The sequence below is a fragment of the Carettochelys insculpta genome, chromosome 1, assembly GCF_033958435.1.
Source record: "Carettochelys insculpta isolate YL-2023 chromosome 1, ASM3395843v1, whole genome shotgun sequence".
Taxonomy (NCBI): Eukaryota; Metazoa; Chordata; order Testudines; family Carettochelyidae; genus Carettochelys; species Carettochelys insculpta.
In genome coordinates, this window is record NC_134137.1 from 210,089,955 (window position 1) to 210,111,636 (window position 21,682).

Here is a 21,682-nt window from a genome sequence, read left to right on the forward strand (position 1 = left end):
ATTTTCTGATCTCACAAATCATCTTTCTTACTCTACATGAAGAAGCGTGTGACCAGCATATAATGATTTACATGCTACTGTGCAATATAGACTATGTAATTCAGTAAGATATTCAGTAATATTTTAATCTTGTGTGGCTTTCAGAACATTTTGTTTACTTTATTAAAGCCAGCATTCAAAGGCATCTGTATGGCTCATACAAATGGGTACGGGGCAGTGAGCTCCTGATTCCTAAATCGCTAATTCAAATCCAAAACTGTTATCAAAATCAATCCAGTGACCAAAGGTCAAAGCAGTCTGATGGATGTTTTGTGACCTGTGTGGAATTAAGTATGAAGTGTCAGTGCAGCCCTCAGAGACATTTGTTCATAACAAAGCGTATCTTCACAGTTAGCACTGTTTCCCATGTTGACAGATTGTACAAAGGGGTTCAAGGCACACGCACTGAACTAGCCTCTCATCCTTTCTGGTGTCTTCTCCAAAACAGGGTGGAGTGGTAGTTTCTGGAAAGCGATCATGTTATCAGTGCTGTGCCTGCTCTGCCGAAACTATGATATGTATGCCCATAAGGGCAATCCGGAACCTCTCTCAAGATAAAGTCAGCTTCTCAACCTGTTCAACTTCATCTCAGTAATGGTTTGCTTTTTGCTATGAAGAGAGAATGCTACAGTCACACTTTATCCAAGCCTGTCTGATGTGTTCTGAGATAATCCACAAGTGCAAATATGCATACAGATTTAGGATAATATACTGATGCTACCACCCATGCCTTCAATTTGACCATCATGGTTGTTTACCTGCTCCAACGACTTTATCAATGGATATACTAGTAGCATCTAGTTCCCTGGCAAATTCATGGACAGCTTGACTGGGGTCCTCATATGTATGTGGATCTACGTAAGTTCTGAGACCTGGGAGTTTTACTGTTAGAGAGAGAGAGAGAGAGAGAGAGAGACCATTACTTGGTCTTAATTGTTCATACCTAGGAAGCCAAATGAGCGAAAAGACTACAATATATAAACACAGCAAATATAGCAATAAAAAGGCCCATTGCTTTCTTGGATTGAACACATGAGCTGACAGCTTTTAAGGTTTTGGAAGTTTCAGGAATGAATAAGATGGACATGACCTTTAAACTCAGAAATGAATACATCTTTTCATGGCATGAATGCATTTGTGTGTACATCGATTACATCAGATTTGAAAGGATGTTTTTATACTCACCTGTACTTGATAAACTTGGTGTTTTTTTGAATATTAAATCTCAGTATTATCAAATTTGCTCTCTGTTGAGATGCCTTTTTCAACTTTCATTTTTGAGGTAGCACACAGAGGCAAAGTCTCAAATGCCTATGAAAATACTACAGTGCAATATCAGAAGTTCTTAAAGACAAAACATTCTACAGAACAGTAATTTAAAATCTTTTAACCTCTGAATATACTTAGAATTCCAGTGGATGCATTTCAAAAGAGGTAATGCATGTTACAAAGGCTAAAAATGCTGGAAATAATTAGCACTTTAAATAGACAGCGTCAGATTACTTGTATTATTTAGTGTTAGTGAATAATAATGCTGACGCCAACACTACCACATCATTCCCTTTCTCTGTGTTCTGCTCAGTAGTTATCTGTTCATCCAGGGCAAGCAGAAAATCAAACGAATGCTTGGGACTTGATGGCTTTTAGGAGCAAGTCACAAGTCCCCCTCATTAGTCCTTCCAGCAGCCAAGCTGGAGGGAGGGGAAACACCCTGTGATTCCAGATGCCCAGCTGCATTTGGGCAATGATACTAGAGGCAAAACATAGCCTTATTCTTCTCCTCCTCCTCCTGCCTGTTAGCCACAGGCTGCTTCTGCTTAGGTCTAATAAATGAATTATTCAATTTATGCACTATGCAATTTAAATGAGTTAATTGCAGTTATGCAAATTAAACGAGATATTTCTTTAACAACATGTAAAATAAGTTACACACTCAGGAGTAGCATTTCCCCTTATGGCCCTAAGACTTATGCTCCATTTAAAACATGTTTTGCTGTGGTTATGTAGAAAGGGGTTGGGAGGGAAAGAGGCTGTTCTAATGTGAAGCAGAATGTGGCATTATTAACAAACTATCACACACAAGGCTTATGAAACATCAATTTTAAGGAGATGTATTGGCCTTGGAACTGACAGAGAAATTATACAACTGCCGTCCCATGCTAATTGCTTCTAAAACAATGCAAACTAAGAGTCATATTTTGAACAGAAGGCCTGTGTGTGAATGTGTATGCATAAATGTATAAATGCTGAATGGGTTTCCCTAAAGGGTCTCATGATTAAAGGATCATTCACAAGTAAAACAAAAAGTAATTGGCCATATATTGCTGTTGGTTTAAAAAAAATCTTGTAAATGCTCCTTTCCCTCCATGGTGAATGCATATTACAGGCTCCCTCACACCCCCAATAAAACACAACCACCATTAAAAGCTTCTGAATGGTGTAGGGCTTGGCTGCTGATTTTTAATGCTAACCCCAGAGGTTCCCAAGATCAGGTGATGGTGACTGCAAGGAGAATAATCCCCTCACACCAATAATTAAGGGGAGCCCATAGAGTAACTGGGTTTTATCATGAAAAACAGATAATAAACACATGCACATGTGTTAAGCTGTGCTACTTTACAGCTCATTCTGTGCAAACATAATGATTTACATGGCTATGTAACCAGCATGAATTGCACTAAGGTTAGCAAAAAAGGAGAAAGGGCCTTGCTAAAGGGCAAAGGGAGAGCATCTGAGCAGGCAAAACATTACTTGTCCTTTGAGGTACTATTATAAAATTTGTAATAAGACTACAGGGAATCACTCATAACTGTAGGGTTTTTTTTAAGTCATTCAGAATTAAAGGACTGAAATAAACCAGCTGCTGTATTTAAGATGCAAAATATTTGTGACAGCCATGGAAGTTATTTTATCCTTTTGCTGTTAATACAAGCGAGTTTTTGTTTCTTTGAGTAAGACTGTAAAAGGGAAAAAAAAAGTTTCAACAGCCACATGCACACACAAAGAAATCCTGACTGTTACGTGTATAATCACTTTCTACTTTTAAGATATTTCTCAGTAAATTTATCAAAGCTCAGAATACGTGAGCTATTGAATTCTCACCATATCCTCAGGATCACTCAGAAAATAGCACGTAGACAGAACCAAATTTAAAGCAGTATAATCCACAGGAATGTAAGTGCATTGACAAGTTTAAGAATAGTGATTGTGATATTCCACTGTGGGGGAGAGCAGAGAGACAGAGCAAGCCCTGACATGTTATTTGTCCATGACACTTTTAGTTAATGGCTGCTTTTATTTTATAACCTAATTAAATTTGAGTGATGAAGCATTAATGTTATGGGATACATACAAGTAGATTTTTTTAGCCTAGTTTGTTAGCTGTCAAGGTGCAGCACTAAACAATCTGATATCAGTCTGTGTGTTTCATGAAATGGGGCAGGAGGCAGAGATGGAGAGGGAGGGAGAGAAAGCAAGGTTACAGGAGACGAGATGGATCCAAGCACGAAAGTATGATATGAATTGTCAAGCATTAAAGGTCCCACTGTGACCGTAATTAGGAAGCAGTTCTAATTTCTAGCTAGTGGAAGGGATAGGAAAAGCTAACAATTTTTATTTGGGTTCCAACCAGTATTTATGCTAATTTTTCCCATCTACAGGCAGAATAAATTTTGTTGTGTGCACCAAGGCATGTGTGGATGTGCACCACCAATAGAAACATATGCTGCCGGCTGTGGGTGTTCTGGTAATCAGCTGGCCGCACCTGAATCTCTCCGGGGTAATTGCCCAAGCACTCACCTTATAGGAAACACTGCATGCAACTACCTACTACACTAAATCACCATCCTGTAAAGATGGTAATGTTACTGCTATGTGCAAGAGGGTCCATGAAGGTCACAGTTACACTATAGCACTCAGTCAACAGAAGTCACTGTTGACAGAGTGCGGCCACACACAAAAGCCAATCGAAAGAGCACTTTACTCTGTCTGTTTGGACTGTCTGGCTGCTCTCTTGACAAAACAGGTACACAGAAACACAGCAGACAGGGCTGCCCATTGTTCTGGATGCCCCATCTGTCAAGAGAAAGGCCCCCAGAGCATCCACACAGGTTTTTTTCAACAGAATCTGTCAACATCAGTGTTATACCTCATGGCTGACAGGCAGAATGCTGCCAGCAGAAGTGTTGTGTGTTGTCAACAAACAAAACACAGTTTGTGTGGATGTTCCACCAGTTTTGCTAGCAAAACTGCTAGTGTTACCAGAGCCAAAGAGAAAAGCTATTTAGGCATAAACTAAAATAACCTTATAATGAAATTTGCTACCAAATATAAATGTAAGATAGAATACTCTTTACAGTACTAGGCCTTCATTTGTAGATGGAGTACCTTAAAAAGAAACTACACACTTCTTCTCAGAATGGATTAAGTCAATGAGAAATTGAAACTAACTGTTTATGAATGGTGGCTTCAAAACCCACATTCCTTTCTGCCAGAATCTCAAACACAAAAATAACTTGAGTAATTAGCTTTAACACATTACTAGGTTGCTCAAAAGAGGCCTTAGTCCAGAAAAGGTCTTGTATCTTTATAAATTGCTATTTGGTGATTGCAAAATAAGGCCTTGATCTAAAAGGCTGTTGTAATCATTTGAAAGACTCACATTCTCTTTAACAGGCTTTGAATCAAGCCTTAAGAGAGCACAATTAAATCCTTCATTCTTGTCAGCTGGCTTCCATGCATGAAGACATTACCCAGAACAAGTTCGTTAAGCACAGTGAAATGTGTAAATGACACCACACTTGGCAGGCATTCTTGTCTTCAGAAACTGCTCCAAAATCTTTTAATAAATTGAACCTAATTCAAATGGAAGTTTATTAGCAGATCGACTTTGTCAAGCGCACTGTTTTGTTGGTCAAGATAGGATTCCTGGTCTCTGTTTTTCACTTAGGAAACATGCTATTTAGATTTTACCATAGGTTGATAATAAGGAAATTAAAGATACACTTTGCATTTCAATGCACAGCTGAATCCATGTAGTATTGCTAATCACATGTATCTTTAGAGCACAGCCAACCTATTTCATTCATTTCTAATCTGACCCTGGAGGAAAGAAGTTGAAACAAAAAGTAATTAGTGGGGAATACTCTTCTCCACAAAAGAAAAAAACCCTCCTCCTCCAAAATGCATTTCAATTTGATGTTTTTCAGATTAAATAAAAAAGGAAGGTAACAATGATTTTAGGGATTCACTCAATACAAGAGGAAATTATAAGGTTCTTCAGTAACTTACAATGTCCATTGCCAAAATACAGCCTCTTCACATCAGTGTCATGTTTAGATTTGTTATAGCCACATAATCTACAAGCAATAGAGAAAAAAAGTGAAGAAATATATCCATAAGGAAACAGAATAAAATGTCCCTAAACAATTAGATGCCTCTTTGAAAGTGTAATGTTATTTACATTGTGTTCCCTACAGAGGCAACCTATGTTCTCAGACAATTTGAGGCAACAGACTAGAATTTGTTGATTTTTGACCCCTGCAGTTTAGTTCTTCAATTGCCTAAGAAAATATTTGCAGCATTTTAACAATTATATGATTGTTTCTGCTGTTATAAGCAGGCTCATTACAGAGTATGCAACAGTGCTCTAAGGAGGCTGTGCACATGCAGACAAGGTATAGTCTTAATATTTTATTGCCTGACAGCCTGTGGTTGACTGAGCACATCAAGTCCTCATGGCAGATGATATAACATGAAGTAGGAGTAAATGCATAAAACAGATGATGAACTAACCTCCCAATCAGGACATACACCACGACTGTGAGGAGAATTATTGCTACTGCAGCGGAAATGGCAATCATTAAAACCTGGCTATTTTCACTGGAGATGGAGAATGCTGAAAAGTTAACAAAATAATGCAAATAAATAAAACAAAGGGTATTAAACACATCACATCACAGCACACAAATCCAGGACAGCTGATAAATTAGGTAACCCCCACTTTGTTCTGAGCCTTGAAAACATCTTCCTGATCCATTCTGAAGTAATTTTTCAACAAACACAAACATATGGAGAGAAAGGGAATGTTTCTTCTCATTGCCTTTGCAAAAGTTGTTGACCATGATGGCAATAATTATGCTTATTGTGATGGATGCTGCTGCTGCTGCTAACAGCTATTATTGTCATACCTGAGGAAGGATTATGTTTTTAGGGAAGAAGTCCAAGTAAGTCAGTACCTACCATTATTATTTACTTCTATAAGATTCTAAAGCAGAGGATCTCAATCAGCTTTAAGGAGCTAAACCCATAAGATCCTTGAGAGGCAAGGGATTATTAAAACCTAGTTTTACATTTGAGAAGAAATCTCATGGGAAAGATGCCTCTCTAAAATTGGGGCAACAAGGTTATGGGCTGTTGAGCAGAAAGGAATGGAGAGAAACTGGTTCACGATGTTAAGAAACTATAAATGAATTCTGGGAAAAGTTCACGATGGCTACATCTACACTAGCATTCCTCTTTACAAAGAGGCATGCAAATGAAGGAAATCAAAATGCAAATGAGACACAGATTTACATATCCAGCTCCTCATTTGCATATTCTTCTATCTAAAGTAGAAAAGCAGTGAAGATGCCATACTTCTGAAAGTAATCCCCATATTTGAAAGAACGCTTCTTCCTAAAAAAAATAGAAAGAAGGGTTCTTTCAAAGATGGGGATTACTTTCGAAAGAGCCGTGTCTACAATGCTTTATGCAAACAAGTTGCCAGCTATGGAAATCTGTGCCTCATTTGCATTTTCAATTTCCTTCATTTGCATGCTTCTTTCAAAAGAGGAATGCTAGTGTAGACATAGCCTCCGAGGTTCAATGGAGAAGAGCTCCTCCATGATGGCTCAAGTTCCACATGGAAGCAGTCGTTAGGCATTATGGGTATGAGATACCTCATGCTCCACAGACTGGAGATGCACAACAATGCTTACATGGCCTGAGTAGCATAGTAACTGCATTCAAATTATGGGATGCTTGTGATATCTACCCATATAAAATGTACAGCTATTACGGTGATATATATTTGTAGTTGTGGCCTGGCACCTCTTCTCCAAATCTTAATAATCTCCAAATCTCCAAGTCTCCATAATCTTTCTGATTATACTGCAGTGACATCTTCAACGTGTATGTATTTTAAGCATGTTGGGAAAAAAAAACCCCTAAAACAGACACAAGTGACTTCCCTTACTCATTATTCTCATCATTAATAACTTTTTCTTGGTACTCCTTGTTTGTCAGTCATTCTAAAAGCTGAGAGTCACCACAATAATTATTAGAAACCAAGTCATTTTAAAAACAAGGAGCTCGCTTATTTTCCCAGAACAAGAGCTTGGTGAAAAAATAGCTCACATACGTCAAACACATCAAGTGCAAAACACATTTGGCTTCTTACAAAATGTCTATGTTTATTTTTATGATACTGTAGTCTGTGGACAAAATGTTTCTTAAACCTCACATTCTCAATCTTTATTACAAGTCTCCAAGTAAAAAATCCCACGACAGTATCTGTGGTATAATCTTGAGTTATGTTATACCTTTGGAATTCCTGATTGCCTCCCTCTCCCAAAAGCACACGCCTCCAGATTTATAGCTAAGGCAAATTAATCATGGCTGAAGTCTGGATAGGATTATACTGAGTGAGATAAATGGTTGAAATTTTCCCTAAAAATGTTTACACGAATGCGGTAGTGGAGAAGTCTCTGGCCCAAACATTCAAACCTGGATGCCAAGGTTAGTTACCTACCTCCCTATATAGGTGCCAGAATAAACAATCTCACTTCTAGAGATACTGGGCATCCGCAGCTCCTAGTTCAGAAAATCTCTGCTTTAACTTTTAGGGTGAATGAAAGTGATGAGAAAGCTAACATTAGGCTGGGTAGTCCTAACAAGTGTCTTTTGAAAGCAGCACCTCATAAGCATAATGCTGGACATGCGCGATTCATAAGTGCTGCTTTCCGAACACATGCCACCTGTGTACACAGGGGCCTTTTGAAAGAACCCCCAGGACTTCAAAAGCCCCCCTCTTTCCCTTTGAGGAAGAAGGGGCTTTTGAAATCAGGGGGTCCTTTCTAAAGGTCCCTGTCTACAACAGTGGCATGCATTCCAAAAGTGGAATTTTCGAAATGCACACAGCTGGCATTATGCTAATGAGATGCTTCATATTCATGGCAGCACCTCATTAGCATCTGCCGAAGTAGCTTATTACCATGCCCCTTCTGAAAGGCAGGGGATAGTGTAGCCACAGCCAAGGGGACAAAAGTCCATTTTCACAGAGCACTCAAGCACATGCTTAATCTCTCCAGTGCCCCAACTACAAAATAAAGCCTCATACCTGCAAATGTGCACTTATTTCAGCAGTATTTATAGTAAACATGCCACTGACTTCAGCCTTCAGGGGTGCTTACATCAGTAAAGAGAGCAGGATACAACTCCACAACAGAAGAGTTAATTCATTGAACTGTTGAGTGTTATTACATTATTTTAATTTCTCTTAGAACTTTTTTTATTCTGAATATTGGTTTTATGTTCAGAGGGTATAATTTTCCCCTGTGCATAGAACCAGTATAAGATCCTATGTGCCACTTTGCTCTCATGTATGTGGTATGTTGGCCCAGAATGGGTCCTCTGCACACTGCAGGAAGGGTAACCATTCTGAAAGCATTGTCATTGTATTCACTGATAGAAAGTTTATTTTGCAAAAAATTCAGCTGGATTTTTAATACCTTTTTTTGGAGGGTGGGGTTAACTTTTTGAAGTCTTTCAGCTAACTAATCGAAACTTGCAAGGCAAAATAATAAGACAAATGATCAGTAGAAAATGGGACTTATTTGGCTGAAAGGGGAACACAACAGATGACAAATGACAAACTAAACCTGTGAACTCGGATGAAGAAAAACAAGCTAAACCTCTTATAAAAAAAGAAGGAACATTTTTTGTAAAACAGAAAGAAAAGTGTTTGGCAAGAAGTTTGATGTTCAAATAAGGGCCCATTTTAGGCTCCTTCCCCCCACCACTCATCTCAGGGCTCAAACTGTTTTTCCAAGCAAAAATGAAAGGTTACTGGCAGTTCCATTTTAAACAGGGCTTTCTAACCCCCACACTGGTAATTTTGGTGATGCAAGGAGTCTCCCTGTGCTTCTCAGAAGACTACACATGCAAAGATACCTGCTTCTTTGACTGGGGCCTAGGAGTCCGAGGCAGTGTTTCCCAGTTGGTGTTCTGGAGAACCCTGGTGTTCTGCGAAGTGGAAGTAAGGGCTCCACAGTCAGCAACCTGTGGCTCTGGATCTGCATGCAGCTTTAGGTCACTGAGTCCAGCCCCCTGTCCAGCTCCCAAGCACTGTCTAGACCATCCCTGATAGACAATTATCTAACCTGTTCTTAAATATCTCCAGAGATTCCACAACCTCCTTAGGCAATTTATTCCACTATTTGACTGCCCTGACAGTTAGGAACTTTTTCCTAATGTCCAGCCTAAACCTCCCTTGCTGCAGTTTAAGCCCGTTGCCTCTTGATCTATCCTCAGAGTCCAAGAAGAACAAGTTTCCACCCTCCTCTTTATGACACCCTTTTAGACACCTGAAAACCATGATCATGTCCCCCCTCAATTTTCTCTTTTCCAAACTAAACAAGCCCAGCTCTTTCAGCCTTTCTTCAGACATCATGTTCTCTACACCTTTGATCATTCTTGTTGCTCTTTTCTGGACCCTCTCCAATTTTTCCACATCTTTATGGAAATGCAGTGCCCAGAACTGAACACAATACTCCAACTGAGGCCTAACCAGTGCAGAGTAGAGCGGAAGAATGACTTCTCATGTCTTGCTTCTGGTGAGAATGGGAACTGCTGACCAAGAAGTGTAGTATGGACATGAAAAAGCGATTTCATTACTGTGGTTGCTGTACATCAGTAGAACTTAGGCTGATTTCATTTTGTAGTGTAAACTTACCCTCATGGAGGTGAATTAACTACACCAATGAGAGAAGCTCTGCCTTCAGCATAGTAACATCTCCACTGAAGCACTACAGTGGTATAGCTGCACCACGACTGTGTTTTAAGTGTAAACATGCCCTTCGAATTCAAATATAGTATTCGGATGAGACCTACTTGAAAGCTGGCCCAGAGTTCCATCAGAGGAGAAACATCAGAAAAGGTACATTGAGCACCACGCTTTTCAGTGTCTAACTTAAAAATATCCCAAAGCCTTGAAAATAGCTCTCTGAATTTTCTAACTTCAAATAGGACCAGTGCATTCAGTTCTAATGGAGTAGATAATTAATAAATCAAATTTATAATAGCCTTATCTAAAACTCTCAAAGTCTGCCTCTACACATGCCACTTTCAAAGTGCCACGATAATAAATGGCCTGAAATATGCTAATGAGGTACATATGCAAATTCCCTGTGCCTCATTAGCATATGGTCAGGTGATTTGGAGTCCGGAAGACGTTCTTCCAGACTCCAAAATGCCATTTAGAAGCGTGGCCCCCGGGGGGGATCTTCTGGAAGGAGTCCTTCTTCCAGAGGTCCCTTCTTCCCAAAAATATGCAGAAACGGCCAAAGTGTTTTAGAAAGGCCAGTGATTAAGCCTTGTATTGCAACTGTCAGAAAGATCAGTACTGTCTCTGCCTTAAACAAAAGAAAACTAAATTACAGTGTTAAATATTGTATGTGGTGGCACAGCTGGGAAGAGACTGTAAATTATCTAAATCCAGCCCTGAGATTTAACTCAAAAATCATCTCTCCTTTCCTGATTATACCGAATTCATCTCATGGGTAATTCAGGCAAGCAGCTATGACAATCAGTGATAGGAGAATTATGCTCTGACCTATGGGAACTGAGGAAAAAATGAGATCCTTGCTCTCCTGGAGCACAGAGTTTTTAACAGTTCATGGAGTCTGTCAACAAACATGGAATATTATAACATGACGGAGCTGTTACTTTAGCAGACTTCCTTCCTCAGCAGGAATTGCCTTTGAGTATAAGAGCCTTTTAATTCTGGCCACAGGAATAAAATAGGGCAAGGAACATAAGAAAATACTGCCTATGCTATTTACAGTATACAGCTTACAATATATTTCAATTTTAATGATAAAATATAAAATTATATATTAATATTGCCCCCAAAGACACATAATAAATATATACAAATCACAGTTGCTGAACTAAGCTAGAGAGGGACAAGCCTTTCAAATCATCCTACTATTGGGCAGGAACACATTTAAAGTCATTTGAAATAATACATACAATCTGGACTGGTTTCAAACTCAAACTTGCGGCTGTTTGTTCCATATCCTGCTGCTGTCCGGGCTCGGATTTGGAAGACGTAGATGGTATCAGGTTTGAGGCCACTGATAGTAACATTGGTGCCTCTTGCTCTCAGAATAGTATAACTTGTCTCTTGCTCCTGCTTTGGGGAAAGAAAACTGCTACATTAAAACCCAACCTACTGCAAATCCCTTAAAGCAAGACAGTACAGTATTACCCAGGTAGCAGTGCCTGATCAACATTAACTACCTAAACTTTGTGAAGCCATGACATTTAAATCACTATGGATTCACAGATTAGCAAGAATCTTAAAGCATTAGGACTTCTTTTATCTGGTACTATATTTTCTATTAATGAGACATTTTATTTAACATTTTCCTATTGCTTTGCCTGAACGATATATAAAAATGTTATTTAAAACCCCAAAAAACTAGCATCTCTAACTGAATCAAATCAGAAGCCAATTTAAGTGCATGTAGAACTTTAGTGCCTTGCAGCCCAATAGGTTTGGCTCAGCTTTTACTGCCATACATTTTACAAGTTGTTTTTTGCCTTTATAGCAACAAGAATACATACTCAAACATTTTTACACAAAAGTTAATAGAACTATAGGGCATTTTAACTCTGGCCCTGGTTTTGCAGTCCCTTCTCATGACAAAACTCTCTAACATCAGTGAAGGCCTCTCCTGAGTGAGGGCTGGGCTATAAGAATCAGAGAGGTAAGATATAGCAGTTTTCTCCTAAGCTGCCAAAGAGCAATGTGTCATATCCACCCATTTAGATATGTATATACACAATCACACCCCATTCTGTCAGAAAAAAAGAAGAAATGGAAATCACCAATGTGTATATTAGTGTCTTATTTAGTGTTTTGTGTAGAATTAAGTAAGTTTGGGAAGATTATATGCCTTGCAAAAAGTTAATTCTGACAAGCAAATGACTCAGACCCACCTATAACTACACAGTCCAATGATTTAAGCATTTTCTGCTTTGTACTGTTTGTAATGCTAAAGCTATGTTGTGCTGAAATGGCGTTTTTGGCTTCCTAAAAATGGCAGCTGGTTTCCACATCAGGAAAAGCCCTGGATAGGTGCCATACATACGGGGAGCTGTGAGAAACTAAACTGCTTTTCTTCACAGGGGCTCAGGGGAACCTCTTTGTTGTTATTTACTTCAAAAGTTGCTTTACTGCTTGGAAGAGTTTAAAACTCAAAACAAAACTCTGCTGAGTTCAGGGAGTTGAAATGAAGGTGAAATGAGTGGCAGATGCCTGATCAGAGTAGGTACAGTCACCTAGTTTTGCATTGCCCTGTAAAGTTTCAGAGAGCATTACCCTGACTTTGGAAGGTACCGTGCATATACCCATGGAAGTACTAAACTAATTACTGATGTACCAGTACTATGTTACATACTCTCAGGACCCAGGCGTGCTATGGTGCTTTGTAAACTCAAGTCTGTGGAACCCGGGCTTGTGGTCTTTCCTCTTCCAAGCTCACATATTTAAGCTGGTTTTATATTTGCTGGACCCAGATCTCAGAGTTGTACAAATGTTCATACTGCCCAACACAGATCTAACTCCTAACTCACGTGATTGTAGCTGCATCCACGCTACAAAATGTTGGGGCTTGGACCTGAGTCACAGTGGGACATGGGCTCTGATCCACTCTCCCTGTTAGCAGTGTCTTAGAACCTGTGTCAAACTGATTTGTGTGGCTTGAAGGGCACTTGGTTTCAAATCTGAGTCTGATGTTGGGTTTTATGTGAATTGTAAACATATCCTTGGAGACTCATACCCCAATTCGCAAAAAATACTGACGCATGTACCAGACATTAATCATATGAGTGATCTAATTGACCTTGGTAAGACTATTCATGTGCAACAGTAGGCACACATGTAACTTAAATATCATCCAAAATCAGGGTCCTTCTGACAGTAAATCGGACTGGATTTATCCCTGAAAAACCATGTATGAAAAACAGGGTGCATTTGCTGTCAGACTAAGAATAAAAAAGAAATTCATAATTCATTTTATCTGGAACTTCTGCTTCTCCAAATACAATAAAGCTTTTATTTCAATGTTAAACTATTGAGGCAAAATGGTCAAAACTAATATATGTTTATGCAGTTTGAATGGATAGTCAGTTTGATCTGACTTTGGGTCATTTTTATGCAATGCAAACTTGTCCTTATGCATCCAAGCACTTGAGAAGAGAATATATGGTCATGGTTATATTCACTATACTACGCAATGCTACTCAGTAGATAAATATTTTAACAGTGGTATGGTGGCTATGATAGTAACTTACTTTTTGGTAAACTCTGCAAGACATGTTTTAGATGTCAATTTTTATGTTAATAGCAATCAAATCAGCATAACACCCATACACAAGCCAAAGGCTGCATCTGAACTACAAGTTAAAATCGATTTTATTAAAATCTATTCATTAATCCTGGTTTTTATCAATTCTATTCTGACATCCTCACTTCCCACATGCTCCCCACAAAACTGACTTATTGCTGCTGCACTCAATTAGGTTAAATCGAGTGCTGCAGCAGGGTATTGTGGGAACCTATCCCACTGTTCCCGAGCCCCATTGCATTCTGGCTATTTTCACTGGTGCAGCATGGGGAAAAAAATGCCACGCAAGTGGATGTGGGTAATTGATGACACCTTCCCACATTTCATTTTCTACATTTAATTTCCCTCATTCCCCTGCTGAGGTAAACAAATGTCCCTTTTTCCACGTGGGGTCAGGTTTGCCTGTACAAAAATGTGCTTTTTACAATTGAGGGCATGAGAGGGGTAGTAAAGCACTTAAGAATGGTTAGAAAAAAGATTTTGGGTTTCCCAACCAACAGGTTTTCAAAACGGGGTGCAAAAGCACTGGATCTTTGCAGGCTTGGATCTGGATTTATAACTGCTGGCAAAGATGATCCTCAGATCAATAATTGTGTCTCAAAGGCCCAAAAGTCAGTTCGGGGCACTAACAGGCAGGTCCCTCCTGGACTGGGAGAAAGGTGCAGACCCTTCTGGACCTGTGGGGCAAGGAGAATCTACTCCAAGACCCCAAGGTGAAGCACTATAATGTCCAAGCCTATGCTGGATGGCCACCACCCTGGCAGCATGAGGCCACTCCCCTGCTGCAACGCGGAGCAAGTCCAGATGAAAGTGAGGGAGGTCCAGCAGTGCTACATCCATGCCCAAGATTCCGGCAGATGCTTTGGGGCAAGATCCACCACCTGCACCTGGATTTAGATCTCCTGGCAAAGAAGATCCGTTTGTTTAAGCAGACACAGGTGCTACACTCAATCACTGAAACAGTTGCAGCTTGAGACAGCTAAAAGACCCCAGACTGCAGCCAGCACCTGAAAATCGTGACCATCCTGGGAGACCCAACTGCCCCCATTAACAGTGTGCCTAGTCTTGGACCTAGGTTTGGACCTGGCTAAGACGTAGACCTCCTGGAAAAGAAGACCCATAGAACAAGAATTTGTTTAAGACACAGGCTCTACACTGAACCTGCAGTGAATCATTGAAACAGTTATGGCTTGAGGTGGCTAAAAGACCCCCAGTTATAGCCAGACCCTTAGCCTTTGGATAAAGTGCATAAAAGAATTTCCTCTGAGAGGACAGCCACTCTAGTGACAAAGTATTTTCTTCTGTTGCCCAAAAATCATGACTGACCAGGGAGACTTCCCCTGGCTGGCTAGAGGATCCTCATCGCATGCAAGCTACCTGGCACCTTGAGCAGCACATCCTCATATTGGTTCAGGGTCAAGCCACATGATGCACTGGAAAGTTCCAGACTGCGGGGCACCTCTGGGGGGAGGGAAGTGAGGGCATGTGGGGGGTCAGGACAAAATGTAAGCGGCTGAAAAGAAGCTTCTCATCCTACCATACAAGCACGACTCCCACCCACAGTCTACCTGCCACGTGATGCGGGCGAGGGAAAGTTCCAGAAAAAATGGACAGTTCCCTCGAGGAGGGAAGGGGGGGTGGGGGGCAGGACAACATGTAAATGGCTGAACAGAAGCTTCTTGTCCTATCATACAAGCATGACCCTGCCACTGACAGCTCAGCTGCCACATGGTGCAGGGGGTGTGGGTGGGGCACCAGCTGGCACCAGGCAGCACATCAAAAGAAGGCACCTAGCAGAGTTATACACAGAGCCACAGACCCCATAGCCATGCTACTAGCAAATGAAAAGAAAGAAGACTTTTCAGCCTCTCATGACCCTACAGCCACGGTCGTTCAGGTGCTGAATTGAAATAGTGTTCCTGTTGCCTGATTCCTTTGCACCTGAGAGCAGTGGAGATAGACGATGCCAGAGTGGAGAACTGTCGGGTATTGTCAGACACATACGAGGCATCTCTGGTGGCTAATGAATTCAATTTAAAGACAGAATATCCTCACTACCCTTCATTTGGAATTTTAAATTTGAACTGAATGCTGCACCGGTCAGGTTACTACGATATTATGGTATCGATATTATGTCAATTTTAGTGCACCATAAATCGAGCTAATTGAATTTACAGTGAAGACAGGCACTTGGTAAAATTGGGCTAAATGACTTAAAATTGATGATACCTCATAGTGTAGACATAGCTCTAGTTTATGGGAGAGGAAGTAGAACTTCAGAGATATTTCACTCCGTTCACCACAAGCAGCAGGAATATACACAAAGAAAAGAGAGTCTTTGTCAGGTAGAACTTTAATCAAACACTCTATTTGTTGATGGATTGACAACCTCACCCACAAAGTGTACTCTGCTTAAGCCTTTCCTCATGGTATGCTAGATAGATACCATCTTCAACAGGGAGAAAATCTTGCTGCTCTCAGAATTTCATGTGCAATGAAAATTGGGTAACTAATATCTGTGTTACTTAAGGTACTTCAGCTAAGTTTAACATTCTTAGCAGCAACATTAGGGAGAGAGAAGTTTTTTTTTTCACACACACTTTACCACTTTTCTCCCATGGTTAACATTGTAGAACCAACACAGCTATGGGAGTTGTATAAAATAAAGCTTTATGTTTCATGCCACCGTTGTGGCTACCAAACATAAGTAATATAAAGGAGCTGAAACCTCCTCAAAAGCAATATATAAGTGCAACAATTCTCTCCATCCAGATTCAGAACTGTACACTAACATGACAGCACTTAGGCATATATGTGCTGTTAATTTTGTATCTCAAAAACAATGGAGATGGAGTTTGAACGTGGTTTAAATCTGACTGTATATTGCTTGCTCTCTACTCTCAAGATCACAAGCAGATTTGTTTTTCTTTACCTTTTCTTTTTTAAAATTAACTCACTGCACAAACTGCACCACCAGTGCTCTCACTGTAAACCCTCGATATAATGGACTAATGGGAGGAGGAGGGGGGCCTATTAAAACCAAAAGTCCATTATATCTGTGGGTTTACTCACGGACCTTCCCAGCTCCTCCTGGCTCCAGCAGAACACGGTGGCTCCTCCGGTTCCAAGTCACCTGCGCTCTGCCCTGAGCGCGGCATCTCCTGTGGCTCTGAGCTGCCAGCACTCAGGGCAGAGCATGGGGGCTCCTTCAGCTGCAAGCTACTCATGCTCTGCCCTGAGCATGGCAGCTCCTCTGGCTTTGAGCTGCCACTGCCACCATGTCCCCACACTACCCCCCGCAACTGGGATCACCGCAGCTGAAGAGTCCCTGGTGGTGGCTGGGATCACCACTGCAGATCTCAGCCAAAGCTCTCTAAGTTATGGCCAGGGACCCTGTGGCTGCAGCAGTCCCAGCCGCAAGGGGCTCTGGTGGCGTCTTTGTTGAGTTGCCATTTACAGCGTTGCATAGTACAGTACTGTACTTCAGTTTCTTGGGGAGGGATGTCCGTTGTGGATGTCTGTTATTGCTCATGTCCGGCAAAATGGGGTCTGCTATATCGAAGGTTTGCTGTATAACCTAGTTGCCATATATGTATTCTGGGTATATTTTCAGAAGAGCTTGCACTAGTCATTAAGACCAGCCACTTTGTAATATGTACATATGTTTATCTCTGTGAAAAATAAGTTGCAACTTTTCTCCATGAATAGTTTTAATAACCATACTGTTAGTTTGGAAGATACAGTAGTCCCTCAAGTAAGGGGCAGCTTTTTTCCCTCAGAGGACTGCACATTCTGCAGCCAGGGAAGCAGCAGGAGCACCCGGAGCTCCTTTGGAAAGGTAAGTCCTGGGGTTGGGGGGGGCAGTTGGGGAGGATTAAGCCTGGCAGTGGGTTGGGGCTGTGGCAAGGTGGTTGGGGGGCTAAGTCTGGGGTGGGTTAGGGCTGCAGAGAGGGCAGGGGATGGTGAGGTGGGGCTGCATAGACTTTGCGGGGAGTTCAGCTGCAGCCATACAGGGGTGGAGGGTGAACCAGAGACATGTGAAGTGGGGGTGAAAGGGGGCAGAGGGTGTTGAACTGTGGCCACGCTGGAGTGTTTGAACTGGGGCTGTGCATGGCTTGGGGGGCAGGGGGTTGACCCAGGTCCAGGGGGAGCTAGATTTTAATGAGTTAAGCATAACTCAAAATTGCGCATTTCGAGGGATTACTGTATGCTCCCTGCCAACCAGGTTCTATGTATTTTTACATTGAAACAGGGTATCCTTAGAATCTAGAGTGGCAAACTTTTACTAACAGTGAATAGGTACATTGATTTATAAGATCTATTTGCGTGAATGTGTTAGCGTGAGAGTAAAGGATGCAGGGTTGGGCCTTTATGCTTCAGCACAGAATTTAAGTATGTGCTTAACATTAAGCACACATATCTTTCCATTGTCTACAATGGGTCTCCTCACATGCCTGAAGTCAAGCATGTGCCTTGCTTAAGTGCCTTGTGGAACTGGAGCTTTATTTTGTACAACTCCCACAATTGTGTTGGTTTTACAATGTTAATAGTGGGAGAAAAGTGGTAACAAATATTTAACACTTGTGTAGGCCGCTTGCCAAAAACTAAGTGTTTGTATAGCCAAACCCTTCATTTAATTCACTTGAATAAAACTATTTCAGAATAAGATACTGTGGAACAAGAGTGTCCGTTAATCAGGAAGAATCATTCAAATTGAAATGTACAATCTTCTGTATTCCAGATAAATTTGCAAGTCTGGACGAGCCCTGAGACAATATTTTCTTTACAAAACATATGAGTTATTGACAAACCACTGAAAGTATAATATCGTCAAAACAAAACAAAATATATTTAGTATTGCATATCCATAGTTTTATTTCCTTCCTTTGTATGTACTCATTTATTCACAAATTAGCAAAATTCAGTCAGTCATTCACAACTGGTGCATTACTGGAATGATGCAAATTTAATCAAGATACTAACAGAGAGTTCTAATCGTTCTCAATTCATTTTTGTGCAAATATTGTTTATGCTGTACCAGAAAACCAACTCAGTGCATGCTTATTGGAAAAATAATATATTTCAGTAAATGCAGTACGATGGAGAAAGTAATAGGCTACATATAATCTGTTTTAATGTTTACACTAATTTTGGAGCATTCTGAGATGAATTTGAGGCACAAAAATACTAACTTTTACCAGATTTTCATCTTATTCTCCCTATTAATTATTAATTATTATTATTATTATTATATAAATTGAACAGTGTCAATATTTAGTTGCCACTGAGAGTGGGTAACCTCTTGCATCCTAGCAGTTTTGGTGATGGGAAGAAGCAATTATTTCATTGCACACATCTCCCCTTCAGTCTTTTCCTCTCACCTTTTCATAGTACTTGACCTCATAGTCCAAGATGATACCGTTTGGCTGCTCAGGTTCTTGCCAAGACAGAGACACGCTATTTCGGGATGTCCGGTCTTTCCTTATTATTGTGATGGGGGATGGGGCTGTAAGAAGAGGAAGGAAGAGAGAGAAAAAGCAAATGGAGTTTATCACTGTTCTAATTCTTGGCAAGGAGGTACTGTTTCCTTTTAAAAGGCTGCTGAGAACAGGTCTGGCCCAGTATCAACACTCAGCAGCTGGGTTATAGTATTGGTACACATGTCTTGAAGCATATTGGCCTGAAGGAAAGCAAGCTAAGACTTTCTGTTGCTGGTGGGCTAGTGGCAGGATACCAGATGTTTTCAATCTGCTACTATAATGTAAGCAATAAAATACATTTGATATAGTTAAAAAAACACTCAAATAATGGTACTACTTATTTCTTATAATGTTCCAGTATTATTATTATCAGGCTCCGCAGATCATTGATAACATTTCCATATACAAGCATATGACAGGACTGGAATATATTACATACAGGAGCCTTATGGTATCCATAGTTAATAATAATCATCAGCATATTGCAGAATACTTCCTTTTTATGAGAGTATTTGGTAAGGATTCCCCTGATGCAAATTGTTCCCACATACTTCACATTTCCTTCACAGTGCTCCTATTAAAATAAAAAAAAAAATCAAACCCCAAAAGTATATGTGATTTAACTTACTCTGCCAGTAATTTTGTTTGTGAGATACATTCATCACAGGTACAGATGACAAACTATGGCATGCCACCCACTAACCGACTACCCAAAACGGGGAAGTGGTAGAGGTCTGGCAGTAAAAAGCCTGATCTCATGAGATTTCTAATATAACTAATTTCAGTTAAGCATTGGGCCACCATTTTTGGGTGCTTTTCCAAACCATCACTGAAATCCTGCATTCCTGAAATCTAAGCACAACTTTCACTTACTTCACTGAGTCTATTTGCTCAAGGTTTGGCCATCATCAGTTAAGAGAAGTAACTCAGCAACTAAGGCTGCTGCTACACTACCAATCTCCCATTGGTGGCGCCATGGTAACGAGACAATTTGAAGCAGCTATTGTGCATGTTCAGTGACTTTCCCTTATTCCCACAGAACTAGATCGGAGTAAGGGAATGTTGCTGCCCCAGGTTCACTGCCAATCTGCAATTTGAAGTCTGCTTGTGTGGCTGACAGTATGCTAATGAGGAGCTGAATATGCATGTTAGCACCTCATTAGCCTGGTTCGAATTGCCTCATTACCATGGCACCTCCAATGAGAGAATGGTAGAGTTAACAGCACCTTAAGATATTTTTGCTCTTTGTAGATATGCTCATTTCAAGTATTATCCATTCCAGGTTTTTGAATGCTTATGCTTGTGTTTCCCATGCTGCAGGAGAATGCCAAATCAATTGTTCTCATCATCATTTCTAATTAAACTTGATTTTGCTAAACTCTTTAAAGGACTGGTGCATTGAAAAACTATTCTCAGTGGGGTAGCTGTGTTGGTCTGTAGCATCAGACAAAAAAAAAAAAGTCCAGTAGCACCTCAAAGGCCAACAGTTTTATGTATTAGGTTATTGAGCTTTTGTAGGTAAGACCCATTTCATCAGATTTATCAGGTATTACAAAAGAAAGCTCATTACCTAATAAATCAAATTGTTAGTCTTTGAAGTGCTACAGGACTTCTTATTTTTATTGAAAAAAATATGTCCACCACAGCCAAATATCTGTAATCTTCACAGACCTATACAGTATTTCTTATATTCAACCATGTTGTTTGCAATATACTCCCTAACAAAATTTTCATTTCAGAAATACCCTCTCCTCATTGAAATCTAAGTACGCATTTATTTTGCAGTTAGACTAATTAATCTGGTATGGGGGTAGCTATATTAATTTTACTTACATTAACCAGATCTATAAACTCATTCTGCTTATTGAAAAGCATTAAGCAAGGTATATGGGATTGGTTTGTAATGTACATCCTTGAGTAATTCCACTTGTGCTTGAATAGATTGATGTTAGAAACAAAATATCAATGTGATTAGCCTTTGGATTCCTATAAAGAAAATTCTATGTTAAGTCATCCCCTCCTGCTTGCTGCCTTTATGCCCATGTAAGTTATTTGTATGCCTTTCTAATTCATGCAGCCTTGTAGCACCTTAAAGACTAACATTTTTATTAATTAGGTAATGAGCTTTCATGGGAAGTGATCTTACCCCACAAAAAACTCATTGCCTAATAAATAAAATTGTCTTTTTGTTTTTTGTGAAGCTACAGATTAACACAGCTACCCCTCTGAGACTATTTCTACTTTATGGTATTTGTCATTTTTGTATTTGAACAGCCCATCAAGCTCAGTACTCCAGGTGGTAACTTTTCCCATGAATTTAAAACTCACAAAACTTATTAATAGTTAATAAATGATTAACAGAAATGGCTTTTCTCTAACAAACTAACTAGATGCACTATAATGTGTGTATGCCAATACTAAGTGCTGTGTTAAAGCTTTCTTATAATAGTGTGTAATTTTAAATTTATTTATACCTTTCTATGGCTGTTAAAA

At 40.0% G+C, this 21,682-nt stretch overlaps 1 protein-coding gene across 4 annotated transcripts in view; it reads right to left on the reverse strand.

The window, feature by feature from the left end:
- EPHA3 (EPH receptor A3) overlaps positions 1-21,682 on the reverse strand; it is a 413,871-nt gene that overhangs the window by 90,450 nt on the left and 301,739 nt on the right. For 2 of the 4 annotated variants that reach the window (XM_074998615.1, XM_074998629.1), the window contains exons 6-10: positions 19,091-19,215; positions 11,329-11,491; positions 5,833-5,935; positions 5,329-5,396; positions 798-923 (exon numbers count right to left, since the gene is read on the reverse strand). In XM_074998615.1, coding sequence (XP_074854716.1) covers positions 798-923; positions 5,329-5,396; positions 5,833-5,935; positions 11,329-11,491; positions 19,091-19,215 — 585 coding nt within the window. Of the gene's footprint in view, positions 1-177; positions 649-797; positions 924-5,328; positions 5,397-5,832; positions 5,936-11,328; positions 11,492-19,090; positions 19,216-21,682 lie in introns of those variants that run through there. The other 2 variants (XM_074998636.1, XM_074998622.1) reach the window with 2 other exon arrangements.